The 23193-nt window shown below is 36.8% G+C and overlaps 1 protein-coding gene across 2 annotated transcripts in view; it reads left to right on the top strand.

Annotated features, from left to right (window-relative positions):
* Positions 1–22680, top strand: part of TRAPPC8 (trafficking protein particle complex 8) — a 116516-nt gene extending 93836 nt beyond the window's left edge. For both annotated transcript variants that reach the window (XM_010380775.2, XM_010380765.2), the window contains exons 25-29: positions 978–1151; positions 4955–5056; positions 12064–12209; positions 19374–19463; positions 20909–22680. In XM_010380775.2, the coding sequence (XP_010379077.1) occupies positions 978–1151; positions 4955–5056; positions 12064–12209; positions 19374–19463; positions 20909–21143 (747 nt within the window). In that variant the 3' untranslated portion in view covers positions 21144–22680. The remainder of the gene's footprint in view (positions 1–977; positions 1152–4954; positions 5057–12063; positions 12210–19373; positions 19464–20908) is intronic.
* Positions 22681–23193: the final 513 nt, after the last annotated feature.

Below are 23193 nucleotides of genomic sequence, written 5' to 3'. Positions count from 1 at the left end.
TATAAGTTCACTTGTAAGGAGAAAAACGTACATAATTATTAATATTTAATACTTATTTAATAACTTGAAGTTTAACATCTACATAATATATACAGAGCCTGTAATACAGGAAACCATAAATATAAAGATGTTATTATGTGGCACAATAGTCATTAATTCAAGGAAATCCTGTAATTGAATCCATTTAAAATTCTTATCTCATGCTTTCATTGTTCAAGCATAAAAGTCAAGTTAATGCCAATAATTCTATTTGCGTTCTGCTTCATTGGGTATTGCCTAGGATTTAAATGAGAAATATTTCTGTCATTTTAAAATATGGATTTTCAACATTATATTTTCTTGGTGATATTCATTCATTCTCCCTAGATAGTTGGAAGGTCAAAGCTAATGTCATGGGAGTGTAGCTTAATTATTTTGGGGTGATGGCTTTAAGATTCAGGGTAACTTCAGCTGGGCGCAGTGTCTCACGCCTGCAATCCCAGCATTTTGGGAAGCCGAGGCAGGGGAATACTTGAGCTCAGTAGTTCAAGACCACCCTGGGTAAAATGGCAAAACTGGCAAAACACTGTCTTTACAAAAATTAGGCGGGTATGGTGGTGTGCACCTGTAACCTAGCTACTCGGGAGGCTGAGGTGGGAACATTGCTTGGGCCTGGGAGGTGGAGGTTGTAGTGAGCTGAGATTGCACCACTGCACTCCAGCCTGGATGACAGAGTAAGACCCTGTATCAAAAAAAAAAAAAAAAAAAAAAAAAAAAATTTAGGGTAATTTGTACGAAATCTTTTGAATGTTCAAGTGGCCTCCCTGTATTCAACTACATTGACAAGAATTATTGAATAAGTATTTGGGGTATATGTAAGCTATAGAAATGTAAAATTTGACAGGATATATCTAATTAAAGCTATGAGTTATACAAAATAAAATTTGACAGAACATAATTAAAAGCATTTATGAAGACAAGTGGTTTTCTTTTAACAGATAGTAAGTTCAGCAAGCCCGTGTGCAGACTTCTTTTATCGAAGTTTATCTTCTGAATTGAAAAAATCACAAGCTCACTTGCCTGTGCAGACAGAAAAACAGTCAACAGAGGATGCTGTGAGATTGATTCAAAAATGCAGTGAGGTGGATTTGAATATTGTCATATTGTGGAAGGTATGTGCTACTAACTTATTTCAGCAAGCCTCACTTGTAGATACTTGAGTCTTAAGCTGAAGAAAAAACGTATATTACTGTTTATATTTTTTATGCGTATCTTTTCTAGTTTCAATATTGAAACTAACAGTTACATAAGTTTTTTTTTTTGGCCTCAAAAAAGAATTCATTCAAATTAGATAACATTCTTCTGTGTTACTGTTATTTCTGTGTGTTACCGAGAATATTGTAGACATGATAAGCTTTGAAAGCAGGTGGTATTAAACTGTTCGGGGCATTTCCAAACATTCTACAGAGGGAAAAATAGCACCAGGAACCTCTGGAAATCCACTACATTGGCTCCAGAAACCATCAATTTTTTGTTATTCATATTTCATATAATCCATTTACCTTCCCTTTTATTAAATTGTTAATTTTTTTGCTGTAGTATTTCTAAAATGACATATTTCATCTGTAAATGCTTCTGTATGTACTTTTAACAGATGAAGACTTTTTTTTTTTTGAGACGGGAGTCTGGCTCTGTCACCCAGGCTGGAGTGCGGTGGCCGGATCTCAGCTCACTGCAAGCTCCGCCTGCCAGGTTCACGCCATTCTCCTGCCTCCGCCTCCCAAGTAGCTGGGACTACAGGCGCCCGCCTCGTCGCCCGGCTAGTTTTTTGTATTCTTTAGTAGAGACGGGGTTTCACCGTATTAGCCGGGATGGTCTCGATCTCCTGACCTTGTGATCCTCCCGTCTCGGCCTCCCAAAGTGCTGGGATTACAGGCTTGAGCCACCGCGCCCGGCCGACTTTTTTTGTTTAATATAACTGCACAGTATTATCTTTCCCAACCAAATTAATAATCCTTAAATAATTATCTAATTGGTCTGTGTTCAGTTTTTTGCAGATTATTTAAATATACTATTTTACCCTGTTAAAAAAAAATCAGATTCAAATAAACTTCACACAAGGCAGACCCGAATGAGATTATTTAGACATTAGTATTCCCTAAGGTTAACTAAACCATACTGCAGAGGAGTCTTATTTCTTACATTACACCCTTTTGTATCATATGCATGTACTACCTATTGTTAAAAATGATTCTGCAGTGAAATTAAGGATCTTGTCCAAGAATAATCACTCGAACTTTGTGACAAGGTTTTGACTTTGTGTTGTTTGATACAAGAGCCAGCATAAAGACATGTTCATACTAGGTGATCAATACATGTATTTTAAATTGACTCAGAAGTTTTTATAAAGTGTTCTTTTTTTTTTTTACCTAAACCATGTTTTTAAATAAACTTTTTTTTTAAACCAAGCTGACTTTGCATGTTTCAAATGAAATCTAAATAAATTGATACTTTTGTTGATTATAGAAGAAGTTTTATGTTAAAAAGATCAGTTATACATTATTGGTGAAATCAAATTCTTCTGAACTTTAGAATCATATTGTATAAGTGTATAAAGATCTTTGGTTTACGTCTTCGTTTAACAGGTTTATGCCATGTAGCAATCCATAATATTTCTGAGACAAGGTTTTTATAATATATTCTGTACTCATTGTTAAGTGCATGGTATTCTTTGATGAGGGGAAAAGTGTTATCTTTTAAGAAATGGCCCTGAACCTAAAGCCCACTGCTAGTATCACTAATCACATAAAGAAGAAAGTTGTCTAAGATTGTGATGCTCCTTGGCTGGGAAACGGAAGTTTGAATCGATTAAATAATGGGTTATTAAGTTTGGTAGTGGCTAGTACCTTGATAAGTTTATAATTTACTCAATGGGGAAAGTGACTGGCAGATTTTTGTTTGTTTTAGTTAGAGTTCTAGATAATGCAAAAATGATTCATTAGATTAAAGAAAATTTGAAAGGTCATTAAAGTCCTAAGATGCACAGGAAGCATAGGACTCTTGAATAAAATATGATGCAGGAGAAAACCAACAGCTCGAACATTTTTGTGAAAAAAATAGTTGAAAAAGGGACATAATACAACTCCTAAACAATTTTAATCAAAAATAAAGGTTAGTTTTACAAATCTAAGGTTTTGTGCAAGCAGGAGGATGCATTATAGAATTAGCCATGGCTATGGGTGACTGTCAGTCAATGCCATAACATCATCAGAAAAGACATCTGACAAGTCTCAGAACCTTATCTGTCAACTCTTATCCCTTTTTGAGTAAAGATTACCCTAGCAGGTGTTTAACTTCTCCTGCCTTTCTGGGTTTTGCAAATATAGACACTGAGCAGATCCTGAGCCATCCTATGCCTTACTGCAGCACTACTCAAAGTTTGTTCTGTGGATGGCGAACTGTCATTAGTCCATTATAAGTACAGAAATTGAAAGTAAATGATAAGAAACTTTGATAGCATTATGACTGAGTAATTTTATGTTTTTTGAACCTAATAAAAATATTGGGCTAGTCAAAAGAATTAAGCCTTTGTGTTTGCATAATGTGATAATGACAGTAAATCAAAGCCATTTATAGATTATATTTTCCCCAGCACAGAAGCAATTCAAGAGAGAGAAGAGTTATAAACTGTAACATGAAGGGGTGGCCTGCCCCTCCACACTTGTGGGTGTTTCTCGTTAGGTGGAAACGAAAGACTTGAGAAAAGGAATAAAACACAGAGACAAAGTGTAGAGAAAGAAAAGCGGGGCCCAGGGGACCGGCGCTCAGCTTACAGAGGACCCACGCCGGCACCGGCCTCTGAGTTCCCTTAGTATTTATTGAGAATTATCTTAGTCATTAAAAAGGATAAGGGAGTGGCTGGACAATAGGATTATTGTAGGGAGGAAATCGGCAGTAAGACATATGAAAAAATCCTTGTAACATGAATAAGTTTAAAGGAAAATGCTGTGCCTTGAGATGTATATGCGACATCTCCATAAACCTTTTAGCAGTATTGCTCCAGCAAGTCCCACCTTATTCCTAAAGGTGGTTTCTCCTCACTCAGTAAACAAGGCACACAATGGGTATTACCCGGAGATGTTCCATTGCCCAGGGAGGGGCAGGAGACAAATGTTTTTCTCTTTCTTGAGATTTAAGAGAATGGTGATGACCTTTAACCATAAACAGCCTTTAGGCACTTGTTTAACAAAGCACATTCTGCACCGCCCAAAATCCTTTTAACCTTAAGTCACCACAGCACACGTCTCTTGCAAGGACAAGGTTGGAGGTAAGGTCACAGATTAACAGCATCTCAAATACAGAACTAAATGGAGTCTTTTATGTCTACTTCCTTCTATATAGACACAGTAACAGGCTGATCTCTCTTTCTTTTCCCCACAGTAACAAGTATTTTAATGTAAAGTCAGCTCACTATATTGGAAGAAAAAAGCCTTTTTTAAAGCATATGTATTTATATTTACGAACATACATTTCCAGTTAAAGGATTTATGATTGTACTCACTGATTTTGCTCAGCTATGTGATAAACCCTAGGACGTTTCAGAAGCTAGACTGTAAGAATAAGCCTTTTGGCTGTATATTGGTAGTTCAGTAAAGAAAAAAGCTTGTGTTATGGTATGGTTCTTTTAAAGTAGTTTCTTAAGGACTCTAAAGAATGTTGGAAAGGATTTTGCGACGTTTGCCTCTTACAAATATCCAGGCCAACTGTGTTATATTGAGGCAAAAAAAATTTGTTTTTTTGGATAGATACTTTATTGATTGAATGAATAACTAAAAGTAGAAATGGTGACATTGCCAGGAGTGTCAATAATTGATAGATATTGGCCATAATATTTCCACTTTCCATCAAATATTGGGTTGGTTACTTTAGAGGTTACTGTCAAGCAGGTAACATTTTTGTGCTTTGCATTTTTTAGGCATACGTTGTGGAAGACAGTAAACAGCTTATTTTGGAAGGTCAACATCATGTTATTCTTCGCACTATAGGAAAAGAAGCCTTTTCTTATCCTCAGAAACAGGTGATAACATAGTTTGCTTTGCCGCTTTCTGGTGAACTTGTGGGGTTTGATTGGTTGGCTTTTGTGTTTTTGAAGGGGTCTGGTTTTTTCAGTTATTTTTTTTTTTTTTTTTTTTTTTTTTTTTGAGACCGGATCTCACTCTGTCACCCAGGCTGGTGTGCAGTGGCACAATCATGGCTCACTGCAGCCTTGACCTCCCCAGGCTCAGGTAATCCTCTGGCCTCAGCCTCTTGAGTAGCTGAGACTACAGCTGTGTGCCACCACACCTGGCTAATTTTTGTATTTTTTTGTAGAAATGGAGTTTCACCATGTTGCCCAGGCTGGTCTCGAACTCCTGAGCTCAAGTGATCCTCCTGCGTTGGCCTCCCAAAATGCTGGGATTATAGGCGTGAGCTACCACCATGCACCACCATGTTCAGGTTTTTATATTGGTATTTGGATTGGGTGTTGGTGACAGAAGAATGATTAAAAGTGAACATAAATTGATTTTAAAATTCATTAGCACCTTTATCATAGTATTAAGATGCAGTTATGATTTTTGGGGTTTCCTCAGATACATTCCATATTGAATCCGAAATTCATAGGTATGAAAAGAACTGATTTGCTTAAGAGTAGAGAAACTATATCTCTATATTTTCTTATTTGTTATAACAGGATATCATTGCAGAGCTCCGAGGATATACTGTAATATGTAAAAGGTGGCCCCTGGAGTTGTGTAGCAGCTGCTGATAGCATTGAATATGCTTTCTTACTTTTCCTAAAATAATACTTAATGTTACCGAAAAATTTTCATAGTAAATATGAATGAAATATAAGCACATTTAGTCTAGTAATTCAAACAGTGGCCCTATATTTTGCTTTTAAATAACAGATCTTAATTTTCAAGGCTCCACCACCATTATTATTATTATTATTATTATTATTTTTATTTCACCATGGACCTCAAGGCAACCCCTACCATTAGTTTTGATAACTTTTTATTTTGAAATAATTTTCAAACTTACAGAAAACTTTCAAGAATAGCGGAAGAGACTCCCTTATAAATAAGTTTCATTCAGGTTACTAGTGGCTGACATTTTGCATTATTTGCTTTGTTGTTATTTACATATGTATTAATTTTTTTCCCTTAATCATTCTTAATTACTCCCAAGTAAATTGCAGACGTCCTGTCACTCTCTCCCTGGATATAATGCTTCATTGAGTATTCCTAAGAAAGACAAATCTCTTACATTAAAAAAAAAAAAAATCTACAACATTATCACATTCGGGAAGTTTAGCATTGATGCAGTACTCTTATATATAATCCATATTCAAATGCCATCAAAGGTTTTAATTCCATCCATGTGACTATTTGCTCTTTTCTATGCAGGATCTAGTTTAGGATCATGCTTTGCATTCATTCGTTGTATCTCTTTAGTCTCCTTTAATCTGAAACAGTTTCTTAGCCTTTATTTGTTGATTATGACATTGACATTTTTGAAGAGCTTGGGCCAGTTATTTTCGAGAGTAATACCTTTTTGGGTTTTTCTTGTGTCTCCTCATGATTAGATCAAGTTCATACTAAGTGATGTGTTGCGTAAGAAAGCGCATGATGTTAATTTGTCTCATGATCAGTATTGGATCATTTAAGGTGGTGCCATGTTTCTTCACAGTCAAGTTACTGTTTTTCCTTTCGTAATAATAAGTGATTTGTGCGGAGATAATTTGTGGTGGTATAAATGTCTGGTTTCTTTCTTTCTTTCTTTCTTTTTTTGGAGACAGAGTCTCGCTCTGTCACCAGGCTGGAGTGCAGTGGCACAATCTCGGCTCACTGCAAGGTTGCAGGTATTCTTTTAAGGCCATTTTTTCCTCCTGACAGGTGGTATATAGAAATGTATTCAGTATAATTTAGAAGTCTCAAATAAATAGCTTGTATTTTTTTGGTGACTTGAATACATTAATACATTTTTGAACTTTTTACTGAAGTGTAACATAAGTACAGAAAAGTAAATAGCTTATTGGATTTTCTTAAACTGAAGAACACTCCAAACGAGGACCCAGATCAAGAAATAGAACCAGCACCCCAGAAGGTCTGCGTTTGTTCCTTTCCAGTCAGAAATCTTTCTCTTCTAGACCAAACTTCTAGTCACTTCTTTCTGACTTATAAGTCAAAAGCAAAGCTACTTCTTTCGAATTTATATAAATAGTCATACAATATATACCTCAGCTTCTTTAATTCAACTTCTGTGTTGGTGAAATTTACCCATATTGTTTGGTATACTTGTAGTTTTTTTTATTTGCAACAAAAATTTCATCTTAAAACTTACTGACTATTCTCTAATAAAAGGAACCAGGGTTCCTTGGAAAAATGCTTGATTCTAGGGCTGGGGCAGAGAAAATGCAAGATGAGCCAGAAGATTTTATGGTACCGGAAAGTAAGGATATGTACCCAAAGTGATTGAGAGCATATTGAATTTGTGTTTCTTACAGGTTACAAAGTGGCTTTTAGTCTCCTTTGGTCCTCATACTCTGTAAGCAAGGCAGGTAGAATTACCCCCGTTTTACAAATAGACTCTGTGAAATAAGTACAGCTATAATATTTCATAATAATTGTCAGTTTTAAAATTGTCTGAGAGAAAATAGAAATCTGTTGATTGAGGATGTGTAATTTATTAGTTTTCACATTGTTGCATCCATCCCTCAGGTAGACTTATTTATTGAGGTTGAATTTGTTTGCTTTATTTACTATTTTACTACACAACCTCTTGGGATAGTGCTACCACATAATAAGTACTTGGTAATTATTAAATGAATGAATAAAGAAAGCTGAGTTACCAAATTCATCCCACTGCATTAAGAAACCAAAAATATTTAACCAGATATGAGTGGCTCTGTCATACTAATAGTTTACATACAAATAGATAGTACACAGTAAGCTTTAAGATTGCAACTTTCAACCTTGCAGTTTTGTAATCAGCATGTCTTTTAATTTTTGTTGTGCCTTATAAAGGATAAATATAAGGAATACTATGCACAAAATTATTTTACCAACGCAACAACAAAATCTGTTTCCTTTAGCACATATTCTATTTCCAGAACTTATATGTGTGCTTGTATTATGCATTTATTACATATTAAGTTCGTGTAAATATTCATTCAGCTCACTTAATGAATGGTAAAATTTTAACCAAAAAAGAAAAAAGACAGAAGAGGTGATATTGTTTAATAAACTACAGGTTTCATTGAGTGGTTGGTATAATTATAAAAATAAAGGAATTATAATTTCTCTTTTGTTATCTTTAAATATTTAAGAGCCTGCTAAATTGGTTGTATTGCAGATTAATATACAACCCGTAAGTTTAAAGTGTTTTAGAAACATTTTTCCTTAAGAATTTATAAAAGGAAAGTCTTTCTACTTTTTATCTTACAATTTTGTACATTAATTTTTTTTGCATTGAAAATATATTGCACTTTTAGGTCTTTTTCTTTTCATAAAGTGATTTATTCACATAAAAAACAACAACTATGTAATGGATCAGAGCAGAAATATGCAAGATTTGAAAAAGCATTCCTAGTCATACACAAACTGAATTCAGCCTGAGAGAAAATAAGTATCCCTTCTCTGAAATGCTTGGGACCCAAAGTGTCTTGGATTTTGGAATATTTGCATCATATACCTGCTAGGTGAGCATCCCTAGTCTGAAAATCTGAAATCCAAAATGCTCTAAAGAGCATTTCCTGTGAGTGTCATGTCAGCACTCAAAATATTTTGGATTTTGCAGCATTTCCGATTTCAGAGCGTTTCAGATTTTGGATCTTTGGATTTGGGCTGCTCATCTGTATAAGTAAAGAAAGAAACTGTCCATCAGTAGGGGAGTCGGTCAGTTGTAAAATTACAGAATTAAAAAAAGACATTGCCAATATTCATGCAACCATTGTCATGGGATAAGTAGGTTCTGCTTACCCACATTAGTATTTGTTGTCTCTGTAGTTACATCTTCATTGTGCAGGTGATCAGCCTGATGCCAGTCATCATTTATGTTGTCTCACTAATATCCCTTTTCTGATTTCATGCTTCGTAATCAGTGTTCTGAAACTTTGGTTCCTGAGTATTCTACCAACAGAAAGCCTGTGCTCATTGGTCAGTTGATAGCAAGTTATATTTATCGCTATACATTGGCATTCATCCACATTAACTGTGTTGTAGTGATTAACATCTCACCATTACTTAACTCTGAGAAAATAGTGGGATTAAATACCTGAGTCTGTAAGGCCAAATGACAGACCTTGGACCAAGATAAAATCACCAATATAAGTGTTATGTTTTGAGACCTGTGAAAAGCTGGCAACTATCCCATACACACATCAAGATGCTTGTGTACTGAGAGTATACTAGTCTTGTATTTGAATCTCTGACTGGCCAATCTAAATTTCCTTAAAGTCTGAGAGAAGCTGAGTGTGGTGGTACATGCCTTTAGTCCCAGCTGCGAAGGAGACTGAGGTGGGAGGATTGCTTGGGGCCAGGAGTTCAAGACCACCTTGGGCAACAGAGCAAGACCCTGTCTCTTAAAGAAAACAAGTCTGAGATAGTTTATTTTTTAAAATAAATTTTAAAAACATTCAGCTAGAGAAAATTATCAGATACTGGGGGATAAAGTAATCCACATAGGTAAATAACAATAATAGATACCATTAATTAGGTATTTGGTATTTGTCAAGTGTTGGTTCACATCAGTACTTAAAATTCCAACCCTGTGAGGTGTACGTAGAAGTCCTCATGATCTGAATCCTCTGTTTAGGCAACAGAAGGCATATAAAATTGTAATTTTAAGTCATATGATTAGCAAAAGGAAAATGTAATTGCCAAAGCCGTATAGCACAGTAGTTTAAAATAGAACTGTATTTGTATATAATCTCTGCCACTTAAAAAAGATCTTCAGTTTTTTTTAAGATTTCTGAATTAATTTTCCTCTTTTTAAACATAAAAATACTTCTACCTACATCCCACATATGTAGGCTATTACACTGTATCGGATAGTTTCTATCTCTGGTTTCCCCTTAATCACACTTCTATTCTCTTTTATATACTCTGGTTTATCTGATTTTTTAAGATTTTTATTATAAAAGTAGTAATTTTTATTGCAAAAAAATAAAATATCCACAAACTGTCAATTGGAAAGATAAAAAATTTAAGACAAAAAATCAAATATACAAATGAGAAAGCAAATTCTGCTTTGCTTTTCTCTCCTCAGGGCCACTTTTTGAAGTTACCCATAGTCAAGTTCCTTTTCTATTCCAGAAATGTTCCATGCTTATGCAAATATTAAGTATTGGAATATATGTATTTGTAACATGCTATTAAACTTTGACTACTATATGATATTTTTGGTCAATTTTCATACATTTGTATATCATACCAGTTTCAAATATTTTGCTTTTTACATATTTTGTGGGACAGATTTCTAGAAATGAAATTTCTGGCCATATTATTATATGCTTGTCCGTTACCAGTGACTAGGTTATAATCTTTTTTTTGTTTGGGTTTTGTAAAATTTGTCTTTTTTTTTTTTTTTTAAACCAGTAGCCCCGGGGTGTTACTTGAATATAATATGGTTAATTTGTTACTTGTTAATGGGATGAATTTGGAACCAGTGCCAGCTTTTATTTTATTTCCAGCAAAGTTAGCTCTTGCTTTTGCAACTGTGTAGATAAGGGGTCAGCAAACTTATTCTGAAAAAGGCCAGGAAGTATTTTAGGCTTTGCTCACCAGATTGACTATGTCATAATCACTCATTTCTGTCACTGAAGTCAAAAAGCAGCTGTGGACAGTATGTTAACAAATGGATGTGGTTACGTTTCAATAAAACTTTACAAAAAACAGGACGCAGGCTAGATTTAGCCCATGGACTGTAGTTTGCCAATTGCTGGTATAGATCAAAATCAAACTCGGCTATCAGAAAATTGTAAATCAAATATTCTTCTGGGGGGTGAGGGAAAATAGAGAAAAAAAAATTAACCAAGAAATAAAATAATAGCAGAAATGGGATGTTTCTCCACTTTCGTCTTTCTCTCTCTCTCACCCTCCCCAACTCCCTGCCTCCCTCCCTCCCTCTGTCTTTCTATTTATTTTGACACAGAGCCTCACTCTGTTGCCCAGGTTGGAGTGCAGTGGTGCAATTTTAGCTCACTGCAACCTCCACCTCGGGTTCAAGTGATTCTCCTGCCTTGGCCTCCTGAGTAGCTAGGATTAAAAGTGTGTGCCACCACACCTGGCTAATTTGTATAGTTTTAGTAGATGGGGTTTCACCATGTTGGCCAGGCTAGTCTCCAACTCCTGGCCTCAGGTGATCTGCCTGCCTCAGCCTCCCAAAGTGCTGGGATTACAGGCGTGAGTCACCCTTCCTGACCTCTATTTTCATTAGATGATAATGATTATTTGTTGAAATGGTCATAATGTGCCTGACAAATGGCTATGTTAATACTTTTCACATGCATTTTAACCTTCAGCTACTGTAGTTGAAGCACTATGTTCTATACAATGCAACAGGATATTTTCAGAATGAAATATTAAGACAGTTTTAGATTTTCAGCTATTAAAACAGGTGCTATGCTATGGAATATCTGCAGTTCTAGGTCCTGCACAGTATTATCATATGAGAGTCACAACAACCTTTGAAGTTATTATTGTCATGAACTTCTTTTTACATATGAAGAAATTAATTATTAAAGTATTAAGTAACTTATCCAAGATCACAGAGCTAATATGTAAAGCTACTGAGATTCAAGTCTAACTCCAACATGTAATAAATGAGGAATGAATAAATGATTCCAGATACTGATTTTTTTATCCTAGATTATACTGCAAATGATAGCAGGTATTAGCTTAACAGCAGAAAAAGTACTGTTCGTGCATTACATTATCTCTGCTGATTTTAACTTGTATGTATACACTATGCTTGCTGGTTTTTTTTTTTTTTTTAAACAAGGCAGTGTTCTTAGTGTCGTATGTTTTTTCTTTCTTTTCTCAGGAACCACCAGAAATGGAACTATTGAAATTTTTCAGGCCAGAAAACACTACAGTTTCCTCAAGACCATCAGTAGAGCAGCTTTCTAGTCTCATTAAAACGAGTCTTCATTACCCAGAATCATTTAATCATCCATTTCATCAAAAAAGGTTTGAGCTTTATTTTTGTTAAAAATTTTCTACAACACACTGGCACATGTATTTGTTTCTTTCTTTATTTTGGCAGTGACATTAACCCAAATATTGAAGAGGAAATTTAGAATGTTTTTGAGTCTATAGAAACTTGAACTAAACAGTTCAACTATAGACAATATCAGTTATTTCAGATTTATTAAGTACTAAACTTCATGGCAAATGTGATATATTTGTAATTTTGGTAAATAGCTTGAATGTATAAACCTCTAAAATTCTAAAAATAAGAAGTCCCGAATCAGGCAACATTTCAAAAGGTTGCCAGTTTTGCACATATAAGAAAAGATGGAGAGAAGCCTATTAGAAACAATCTAAGTAATAATTGAAGGTATGAATTTTGGTGAAGTCACCCTGGATGGGGATGGGGATAGAATAGAAAGAGGGGTGGTGACCTGTGGAACAGTGACATCTGAGAAAGAAGCTAAGGAAAAAGAATCCTGTGAAGAAGACTGAAGAAAAGGACCAATTAAAAAATTAGGAAGAAAAGACCAATAAAAAACTATCTCAAAGGTTGAGTGAGAATAGTTCAGCAGAAGTGGTTAATAGTTTAAGATGCTACAGAAAGGTCAAATAGTAAATGGGCCAAAAGGTCATTGGATCTGACAATAAGGAGATCATTCATGATTTTTGAGAAGAATGCCACTGTTTAGGGGGTAGAAGCATGACATCATAGGTTGAGAAGCGAATAGGAGGTAAGAAAGTAAAGATACTGTGTTGACCATCGTTTCAAGAAACTGGGCTATGAAAAGGGATCAGGGAGTATCTGTTCTTACTAGGTAAGATATAGGTATGTTTGTGGTCTTGAAGAAAATGATGAGATACAGGGAAAGTAACAAAATCCTTAGTAGATGGAAAGATAACATGCACTGAAGAATGATAGGATTTGCTTTGCGCTAAAGAAGGGACCTTCTTACACATTATGGAGTGCCTCCATTTTAGGGGGTAGTTATAAGAGCAAGGTTAGCTAATTAATCTAGGAAATAAGAGTAAAGAGTAGAGAATTTGAAAAAAGTGAAATTTTAGGATAGCTACTGAGAAGATGCTAGCTGAGGATGCACAGAAGGAGTACTGAGCAAAATTAAGACCTTGACAGTGACTTTAAGAGGAAAAATATTTTACAAAGTAACTTAGAGCTGGGCATGGTAGTACACACCTGTAGTTCCAGCTACTTGGGAGGCCGAGGCAGGAGGATCACTTGAGCCCATTAGTTTGAGGCTACAGTCAGCTGTGTTTGCACCACTGCACTCTAGCCTGGGCAGAACAGCAAGACCCTCTCTCTGTTTTTTATTTTTTTTAAGTGTTTTTTTTTTTTTTTTTACAAAGCTAACACCTAAATAATTACCTCTATAATCTCTATGCAAGTAGAATTATACAGAGTATATTCGTATGTCTAGCTTCTTTCATTTAATACTATATTAGTAAGAGTCAGCCATTGCGTGAACCTGTAGAATTGATTTTCATTGCATATGAATATGTTTGGATATACCAGAATTAGTTTATCTACTTAAGTGTTAATGGACTTTTAAAATATTTTCTTTTTTTCTTCTTCTTCTTTTTCTTTTTAAAAATTTTTCTGAGACAGAGTCAGTCTGTTGCCCAGGCTGGAGTGCAGTGGTACGATCTTGGCTCACTGCAAACTCTGCCTCCCAGGTTCAAGTGATTCTCGTGCCTCAGCCTTTGAGTAACTGGGATTACAGGTGTGCACCGTGCACCAGCAGCTCAGCCAACTTTGCTATTTTTAGTAGAGATGGAGTTTCACCATGTTGGCCAGGCTAGTCTCGAATTCCTGGGCTCAAGCAATCTGCCCGCCTCGGCCTCCCAAAGTGCTGGGATCACAGGCATGAGCCACCACGCTCAGCCATAGAATAGTTTCTGGTTTGAACTATTTTGAATTCTGCTGTGAATATTCTTCTGCACCTTTCCTTGTACATCTGTGCTTGCCTTTTTTTTTTACATAGAAACTTTTCCAAAGTGGTTTCACTAATTTGCATATCCCAGTAGCAGCATATGCGAATTCCTTCTGCTTGATACCTTCATCAGCACTTACTCTTGTTGGATCTTTAAAAAATTTTATCCTAAGTTATGCTTTAAATACGTGTGGTCTTAAGTCTTTGTCATGATCTTAATGTTGCCCACCCAGTACTCATTCTTTGTTCCTTTCTCCGATACAGATGTGTGCAGGGTTCACCTGGGGAAATGTAAGAAATACTGAAGGATGGGCCAGGTGCGATGGCTCACGCCTGTAATCCCAGTACTTTGGGAGGCCAGGGTGGGCGGATCACGAGGTCAGGAGATGGAGAACATCCTGGCTAACACGGTGAAACCCCATCTCTACTAAAAATACAAAAAAGTTAGCCAGGCGTGGTGGCAGGCAGCTGTAGTCCCAGCTACTCGGGAGGCTGAGGCAGGAGAATGATGTGAACCCAGGAGGCAGAGCTTGCAGTGAGCCAAGATCGTGCCACTGCACTCCAGCCTGGGCAACAGAGCAAGACTGTGTCTCCACAACAACAACAAAAAAAAACTGAAGGATGCTTCATTCAGTCCTACCCCCAGAGGTTCCAATTTGATTGGCCCAGAGTAGGGCTTGGCATCTGGATTTTTCTTAAGTTCTCCAGGTAATCCTAATATGCAACCATAAGTGAAAATTAAAATGTTTATATTTTATCCTTATTGAATCTCATACACTTCTATGAGCAATTTTGATTCCCTGATTCATTTTAACCCAATCTTCTACTTCAGCTCTGTTTATTAAACCTGTCCTGCTTCATGTACTTTCTGAATACCCTTGGTGCTTCTTTTTAACCTTAGTGTTTAAAACCTTTGCTACATTTACAGGCTAGGATGTTTAGGAGTTCTCTACATCATTCTACTGGGGTTAAAAAACCCTATAGAATCTTTGTGAAACAGGAAAGTTTTGATCAAACTAAAGTAGAAGAGTGGGTTAAATGAAGCGCATTCCAAAATCAAAACTCTGCATGGAAGTATGTAAAAACAAGGCAGGTTCAAGGATAAAATGTGACGGTTTTCTCCTTGGCTGCACATTAGAATCACTTGGGAATTTTTGAAATTCCCAATGCTCGGGCTGATGGATTCAGTCAGATTCTCTGGAAGCAGGGTTCAGGCATCTCTAGTTTTAAAATGTCTTCAGATCATACCTATGTCCATCTCTATTAGTCATTGTTGCCACAATAATGCTTCATAACAAACCATTTCAGAAATCAGTAGCTTATAATAAAGCATTTATTTCCATACTCATGGGTCTGCTGGTTGATAATTTGGCTGTAGCTCTGCTTTGGTCTGTGTGCTGTTTGGATTTGGCACCTGAAGAAACTTAGGTTCACGTCTGTGCCACATATATTTTGGGCCCAGTTCAAAGGGGCAGCTGCTACCTGGAGTATATTCTGGTGGCATGGCTCCGGAGTATAAAAAATGAGCCAAATTGCAAAAGCACATTTAAGACTTTTGCTTGCATCGAAAGATACTAATGTTTCATTGGCCAAATAGCCTCACTTCCATAATCAACAAGGATGATTCACAGACCCACAGTGGGTGTGAATAACTGCTAAGTAGTACTCACAGTTACCACAGTAACCAAGGTTGAGAACCATTGAAATGAAGGATCAAGTGATTGGGTGTCCGTGTAAAACTCAAAAACAGATGAGAGCGTATAATTGAGAAAGCTAGAGAGATGGGAGATGGTGGTGAGAGTGGGGTGACCGAGTATTATGTTAGGAATAGTTGTCTGATGTGATGGGGGAAGAATGTCCTGGTTTGGTCATGGAAGTCGTGTGGGTGAGTTTTGAATAGCACTGAAGATTGTGGAGATGATAGGTCCAGGATTTGGGAAGGTATTGAATAAGTCATCTACCTAGACAGTGAAGTTGTCCAAAATGATGACAAGACTTGGAGTTGAAGGAAGAAAACAAACTTCCCTGACACTTTTAAAATTATGCCAATAGATGGTACAAAAGAGGTAGCCGGAGAATAGTGTCTTACTAGGTGTATGCCTCTGCTTGACCGATACAGCAGGTGAATTCACAAATGAGAGGTGAAGATGTTCAAACTACACATGCTTCATCTTTACCTCAAATATTTCAAAATATCCATTTCCTCCCCCTTCCTCAAAGAATTCTCACTGTCTCGCTGTGTTACTTTATTGGAATGAGAACAGAAAAAAGAATACAAACCTTAAGGTAGTTTATGATGCAAGAGTGGAGGCATCTTTACAGGAGAGGTAGTAGGAAGAAATCATTAAGAACTACATCAGTCACCCCGAGATATGGAAGATGTTGGAAGAAATACAGCATCTATTGTTGAGAGGATGATACAGTTAAAGATAGATGTAGAAACACAAAGAGAAGACATGGAGGATATAGGGAAGCATTCTTAATTTAATGGGGCGTTCGGAAAACAAGTAGAAATGTGAGGAAATGGGACAGTAGGATGTTTGGTCATGGTGGTGGGACACAGAGCAGTAGAGGTATGAGAGTAGAATAAAGAATAGATGACAGGAGATAACAAAGATAAAATCATACTGGGTTTAGCTGCCGTGAGCATGAGTTGTTATATTAAATAATGTTTCTGGAGCTTTTGAACATGTGCTAGTCACTATTCTCAGCACTTAACATGTTTTATCTTACCTAATCACCACAACAAACCCAAGAGGTAGGTAGAATCAATTATTATTCTTTGCAGTTTACAGTTGAGAAAACTGAGGTGCAGGTAGCAGTCTGACTCTAGAGCCCAGCTTTTTCATTGGGTGCAGCGGCGGGAGAATAGTTGTCAGAACTTTGATTTCTCAGCCCTGTTTGTGGTTCATTAGATTAGCATTTTAGAAAAACTACCATGTAAAGCAGTTTTCAAAATGTAGTCCCAAGGCCAGGCCTGGTGGCACACACCTGTAATCCCAGCACTTTGGGAGGCCAAGGCAGGCAGATCACCTGAGGTTAGGAGTTCAAGACCAGCCTAGTCAACATGGTGAAACCCCTTTCTATTAAAAAATTAAAAAATTAGCTGGGTGTGGTGGCGAGCACCTGCAATCCCAGCTACTTGGGAGGCTGAGGCAGAATAGCTTGAAACTGGGAAGCGGAGGGTACAGTGAGCCAATATTGCACCATTGCACTCCAGCTTGGGCGACAAGAGCAAAACTGCATCTCAAAGAATAGATAAATAAACAACAACCACCACCACCAAAATGTGGTCGCAGACCAGGAGCATTAGTATCATCTGGGAACTCAGAAATGCAATTTCTTTTTTCTTTTTCTTTTTTTTTTTTTTGAGACGGAGTCTCGCTCTGTCGCCCAGGCTGGAGTGCAGTGGCGCCATCTCGGCTCACTACAAACTCCGCCTCCCGGGTTCACGTCATTCTCCTGCCTCAGCCTCCTAAGTAGCTGGGACTACAGGCACCTGCCCCCACGCCCGGCTAATTTTTGTATTTTTAGTAGAGACAGGGTTTCACCGTGTTAGCCAGGTTTGTCTTAATCTCCAGACCTCATAATCCGCCCACCTCAGCCTCCCAAAATGCTGGGATTACAAGCGTGAGCCACTGCGCCCAGCCTAGAAATGCAATTTTTGGGGCTACACCCCAGACCTGTGGAATTAGAATCTCAGAGTAGGCCCAGCAGGTTTTTTTTTTTTTTTTTTTTACAAGCTTGCCAGGTATTTCTGGTGCATGCTCAAGTGTGAGAAACATGGTTAAAGAATAGATTGCATTGTGGTGCTAATTAAGAGGCTCTTGCAGTAAAATGAGACATAAGACTTGAACTTGTAAGGAAAATGAGATACGGTGAAATAACCAAGTTCCAGAGATGTGTAGGTGAGAGAATTGGCAGGAATTTGTGAAGAACATTGGGAGTGAAGGTTAGTGAGTGTTAGGAGGAGTCAGTATGATACTTACAGTTTGCTGGGGTAGATGGGGGTACTCTTCACTGGAATGAGGATGATGAGTTTCACTTTGGACCAGGAGATATCCAGATGTTCACATTTCTTCCTCTACTAGAAGCATTTGGATAAGGTACAAAGAATTTGACATTTGAGGATCAAATGGGAACAGAATAGCATAAGTTCCTGAATATTTACTTGGGGCTACAAATTGCGCAATTGGAATTTAATTTAATGAGATGCTTCAGAATGACTGGACACCTACCCAGCAGTCTCTGTTGCCGTTCTTGCTACATGAGAAGTTTGGGGGGGAAGTTAGGGAATAGCATCAGTACAACCTGGTATGGTTTTTAAATCATCTTAGTTTTTGCTTAGGGAAACCTGATGTTTGCAGTTTGCAGTATTGTTTAAAAGGTATTTCTTAGTAAGAAGATATAAAATTTCTGAAAGTGTAAAATATATTATCTGAGCAGAATTTAAAAGTTAATGTGTATGAACTTACACGGTTACTATTTTTTCTTCTTTACTATCTTTGTGTTTATAGAGTAAAAGGTCTATAATAGTATATAACCGTGCTTCATTTGTACGTTACGTTCATTTCTTGCATTCTTGATTTGAAATCTGTACTACTCTATTCACATGTCCTCTTCTGTCACTGCCTGTCTTTTTTCCTACGCTTTAGTAATTTATTAATTATAACATGGTATCAGAAAGTAGGCTACCTGAGCAAAATGAATCCACTCTAAAGGGATTTCCTCACAACTATATAGAAATCATTCTCATGTTCTTCAGAACATGATGTTGTGCAAATTTGATAGAAAAACAAATGTCAGTCTAGGCCAAGTTCTCAAAATTAAGTAATTTTTAATAAGCACAAAGATAACAGTATTAGTTGTTGGCATTTTCATGGTTTACTTTTTCTTCATTGATTTAAGTTGAAATTTTGTTTCTCATTTTGTGAAATATCTAGAAACAGTTGTTTTTAGATTAACTGTAATAAATGAAAATAAAATAGTTCTATGAATGTATATCTTTTGATATTTAGTATGGTCATTGTATTAATATATTTTTTATTTACAAAACAATTTGTCTTGAGTGATTTTGGAACTTGATCTCTTTCCTTCTTGAATCTGGGTGGTTTTAAGGAGCTTATGCTCTGTTACATATTCTTAAGTGTTATTTTCAGGAAAATTGCTTTTAAGAAGAAAAAAATATGTAACTTTTTTTATTTTTCTTCCATAGCCTTTGTTTAGTACCAGTCACCCTTTTGCTTTCCAATTGTTCTAAGGCTGATGTAGATGTCATAGTTGATCTTCGGCATAAAACAACAAGGTAAAGATTTGTTTAGTGCAAGGTTATTTTGTAGTTTAAGGTTCAAAGTGATTTGGGAGCAATTTAATATTTTGAAATTATGCAAATAATTTCATGGATAAGAAAGTTACTAAAGCATGTCCTGGTTTTTTATTTGGTAATACAGAAGGCTTACAGATGTGTTACAGAGGTTTTAAATATTAAAGATTTTTTTTCTTGATTATAAAATAGCACTTAAAAAAAATTCAGTTCCGCCGGGCGCGGTGGCTCAAGCCTGTAATCCCAGCACTTTGGGAGGCTGAGACGGGCGGATCACAAGGTCAGGAGATCGAGACCATCCTGGCTAACCCGGTGAAACCCCGTCTCTACTAAAAAATATAAAAAACTAGCCGGGCGAGGTGGCGGGCGCTTGTAGTCCCAGCTACTCGGGAGGCTGAGGCAGGAGAATGGCGTAAACCCGGGAGGCGGAGCTTGCAGTGAGCTGAGATCTGGCCACTGCACTCCAGCCTGGGTGACAGAGCGAGACTCCGTCTCAAAAAAAAAAAAAAAAAAAAAAAAAAAAAAAAAAAAAAAAAAATTCAGTTCCACAATCCCACATCACATACTCCTAGAGCCAAATGCTTTTGGGAATTCAGAAATTTTTGAATTTTTGGAAAAATACTATGAAGCATGCACTTAATATTTTTGTATAACACCCCAAACAGGATCTGAGACAGTTCTCTGAAATCCAGACACACACCTATATATATGATTTTGTGTATCATAAATTTATTAACAATACTTTATTGGGGGCTACTGGGTTGTTTTCCATTTTTCAATATTATAAACAGTTTCAATATTATAAGCATTCATGTACACACATTTATATATGGCTAACTAAGGGTTTAAAAGCTTAGATTTGAAACCAAATTCTAACATACTCTTATGGGCATTAAATGAAATAATCCACTCTTAGCATTGTGCCTAGAAAATAGTAACTATTAATAATAAATGTTAGCTGTTATAGTAATGATGTTGCTATTATTAATAAACAGTTGGCTTCATAAAATAATTTTTAGAAATAGAATTGTTAGACGAAAGGCATATGTATGTTTGTTTTTTTCTTGAGATGGAGTCTTGCTCTGTCATGGGCTAGAGTGCAGTGACGCAGTCTCAGCTCACTGCAACCTCCACCTCCCAGGTTCAAGCGATTCTCCTGCCTCAGCCTCCTTGAGTGGCTGGGATTATGAGCATGCACCACCATACCTGGCTAATTTTGTATTTTTAGTAGAGATGGGGCTTCATTATGTTGGTAGACTGGTCTTGAACTCCTAACCTCAGGTGATCCACCTGCCTTGGCCTCCCAAAGTGCTGGGATCATAGGCGTGAGCCACTGCGCCCAGCTGAAAGGGATATGTTAATGTGACTTTGGGGAGGAAAATTATAAAGAAAAAATCCTGCAACTTACCATTTTCCTCCTCCCTTAGTCCAGAAGCACTGGAAATCCATGGGTCGTTCACGTGGCTTGGACAAACACAGTATAAACTTCAACTTAAAAGCCAGGAGATTCATAGTCTGCAGCTGAAAGCGTGCTTTGTTCATACAGGTGTTTATAACCTTGGAACTCCTAGGGTATTTGCCAAGTTATCGGACCAAGTTACAGTGTTTGAAACAAGTCAGCAGAATTCCATGCCTGCCCTGATCATCATCAATAATGTGTGACTACTTGGACATTTGTACTGAAATCCACGATAATCAGTTTGTGCTGGATGGGCTTTACAGCAGTATTTGATATACCTAACTTGTTATGGAGGTTGATTGATATCTTATCCCTGCAAAATACTTTGACTTGTCATTTTGTTTATGATGCAAAGCACGTTGGACTGAGAATACTTACATTCTTTTTCTGTATTTCTTTAAACCCTGAGAATAATTTACATGCTCATAATACAGGATTTCGCCATATCTGTGCACCTTATTAAGCCCCATCTTAAGAAAACACAAAGTCTAAGTCTGCTGTTACAACTTGTCAATGGCATATAAATCTTAGATGATTCTGAGAAAGGAAAGGCGTTGTTGGCAGTACTCCTGTTAAGCCATTAGTCTCTAAATTCCAGCTTTACTGTGAAGTTCTATAGAGTGTTAAATACCAATTTTCCTGTCTTGCTTCACACAGTTCCTTAAAATCAGTTTTGAACTTTGGTCATAGAGTCTTCATATTTCAGTATCTGGTGGTCCCTATGGCTTATACATAACTTTGTAAAAAGAAAAAAAATTTTTTTCTGATGCTTTGAATATAGTTTTGAAAGGAGTTTTGACTTTTTCCCCCTCATCTCAGTAGAGTGTACTATTTCACAATACAATTTTTGTCATTAAAATTATCATATTCTTTATTATATAACGTTAACAATTGAGTTGATCTGTTTAAAATATAAATCTCAATTAAAAATAAGCTTTTCAAAAATGTATTATATTTATAACAAATGTACTGTAAATAGAATAAAGACATGCTATTCACTGTATAGAGTATCTGTTGATTAGAAAGTCTGGTTTCAAAATAACTTTTTATTCAGAGAATGGGCATTTGGACATAGGAAATTTCAATTCAGCCCTGCTGCAGATAAAGAAATGGGAGCAAGGGTGTTTCAAATGAAGCTCTCTTGTAATTGGAGAAGGAGGGAAGACAGGGTGTAGGGGTGGGTGGCAGGGAGTACAAGAGCCAGGGTCAGCCAAGTCTGGAGCAGATGGGGTCCTTGTGCCATTGACAGCTACCATGGTTTGTTCCATCTCAATCCCGGCATTAATCAGAGCACACTGCACCAAAGTGGGGAGAGATCAAAAGACCCCGTTTTCAGACTGAAGATTCCAAACTTGTACTTGGAACAACTCTTCTTGAGAGAGAGGGGTGGTTAGTCTGTGTGCCTTTCTGCACCTGCTGCTCATGCTTCTGGATCTTAAGTAGGTCTCTGGCTTCTCAGCTCCTTCCACTCTGTGTCTTAGCAGGTGTGGGACAAGGTGGAGAGGAAGGTCACATTCTAAGGACACTCATTTCCTTCTTGAGAGTTTAGGGCCATGGGCTTATAAAAAAGTCTGAGGAGCAAAGGAAATACAAGAATGAGAAGGAGGCATAGTCACAGTAGTGTCTCATATTTAAACCACTCAGCTGAATATTAAATTGAACAGATTGTTAGACACTAATAAAAAAAATTAAACTACATAAACCTACAACTGAATATATTAAAAATAAAGGTAATAAAGCACTCAAAATTACTTCGTAGATATTACTCAAGATTATTTATTTCTATTGCATCTGTGTCCTGGAAATATGTAATGGTGTGTTTCTGTTCATCTCTTGCCAACCCTGCATTCAGTGACTTGCTGGTAGCTTGAAATTGATGATAGTGGAATGTTTACCTCAGGAAAACCAGCAAATGCTACACACCAGGGCTTGATTTATTTTTGTTGTCTACGCTAGACCTAAGAAAGTGTTGGAGAAAATGTTAGTGATGTATATTAAATTTAAAAGTGTTGCATATTTGTAGCTATTACGAGTAGCACAAATAGTTTAGGAAAATATTCCTGCAGTATCTGAAAAGTGTTAACACTTTCCAGCTGTTAACCCAGTTCAACAAAGAAGTTGCCCATATCACTGATGAACTAGTGAAGATCCAACATGTTTTCTCAATTCCTCTTCCTCCTTAATATAAACAAAAATACCAACCAGCATTCATACTAAAATTATTCTTGCTTATCATTTGCAACATAGGTTGGT

The sequence above is a fragment of the Rhinopithecus roxellana genome, chromosome 21, assembly GCF_007565055.1.
Source record: "Rhinopithecus roxellana isolate Shanxi Qingling chromosome 21, ASM756505v1, whole genome shotgun sequence".
NCBI lineage: Eukaryota > Metazoa > Chordata > Mammalia > Primates > Cercopithecidae > Rhinopithecus > Rhinopithecus roxellana.
This window is presented reverse-complemented; position numbering and strand designations above follow the sequence as displayed.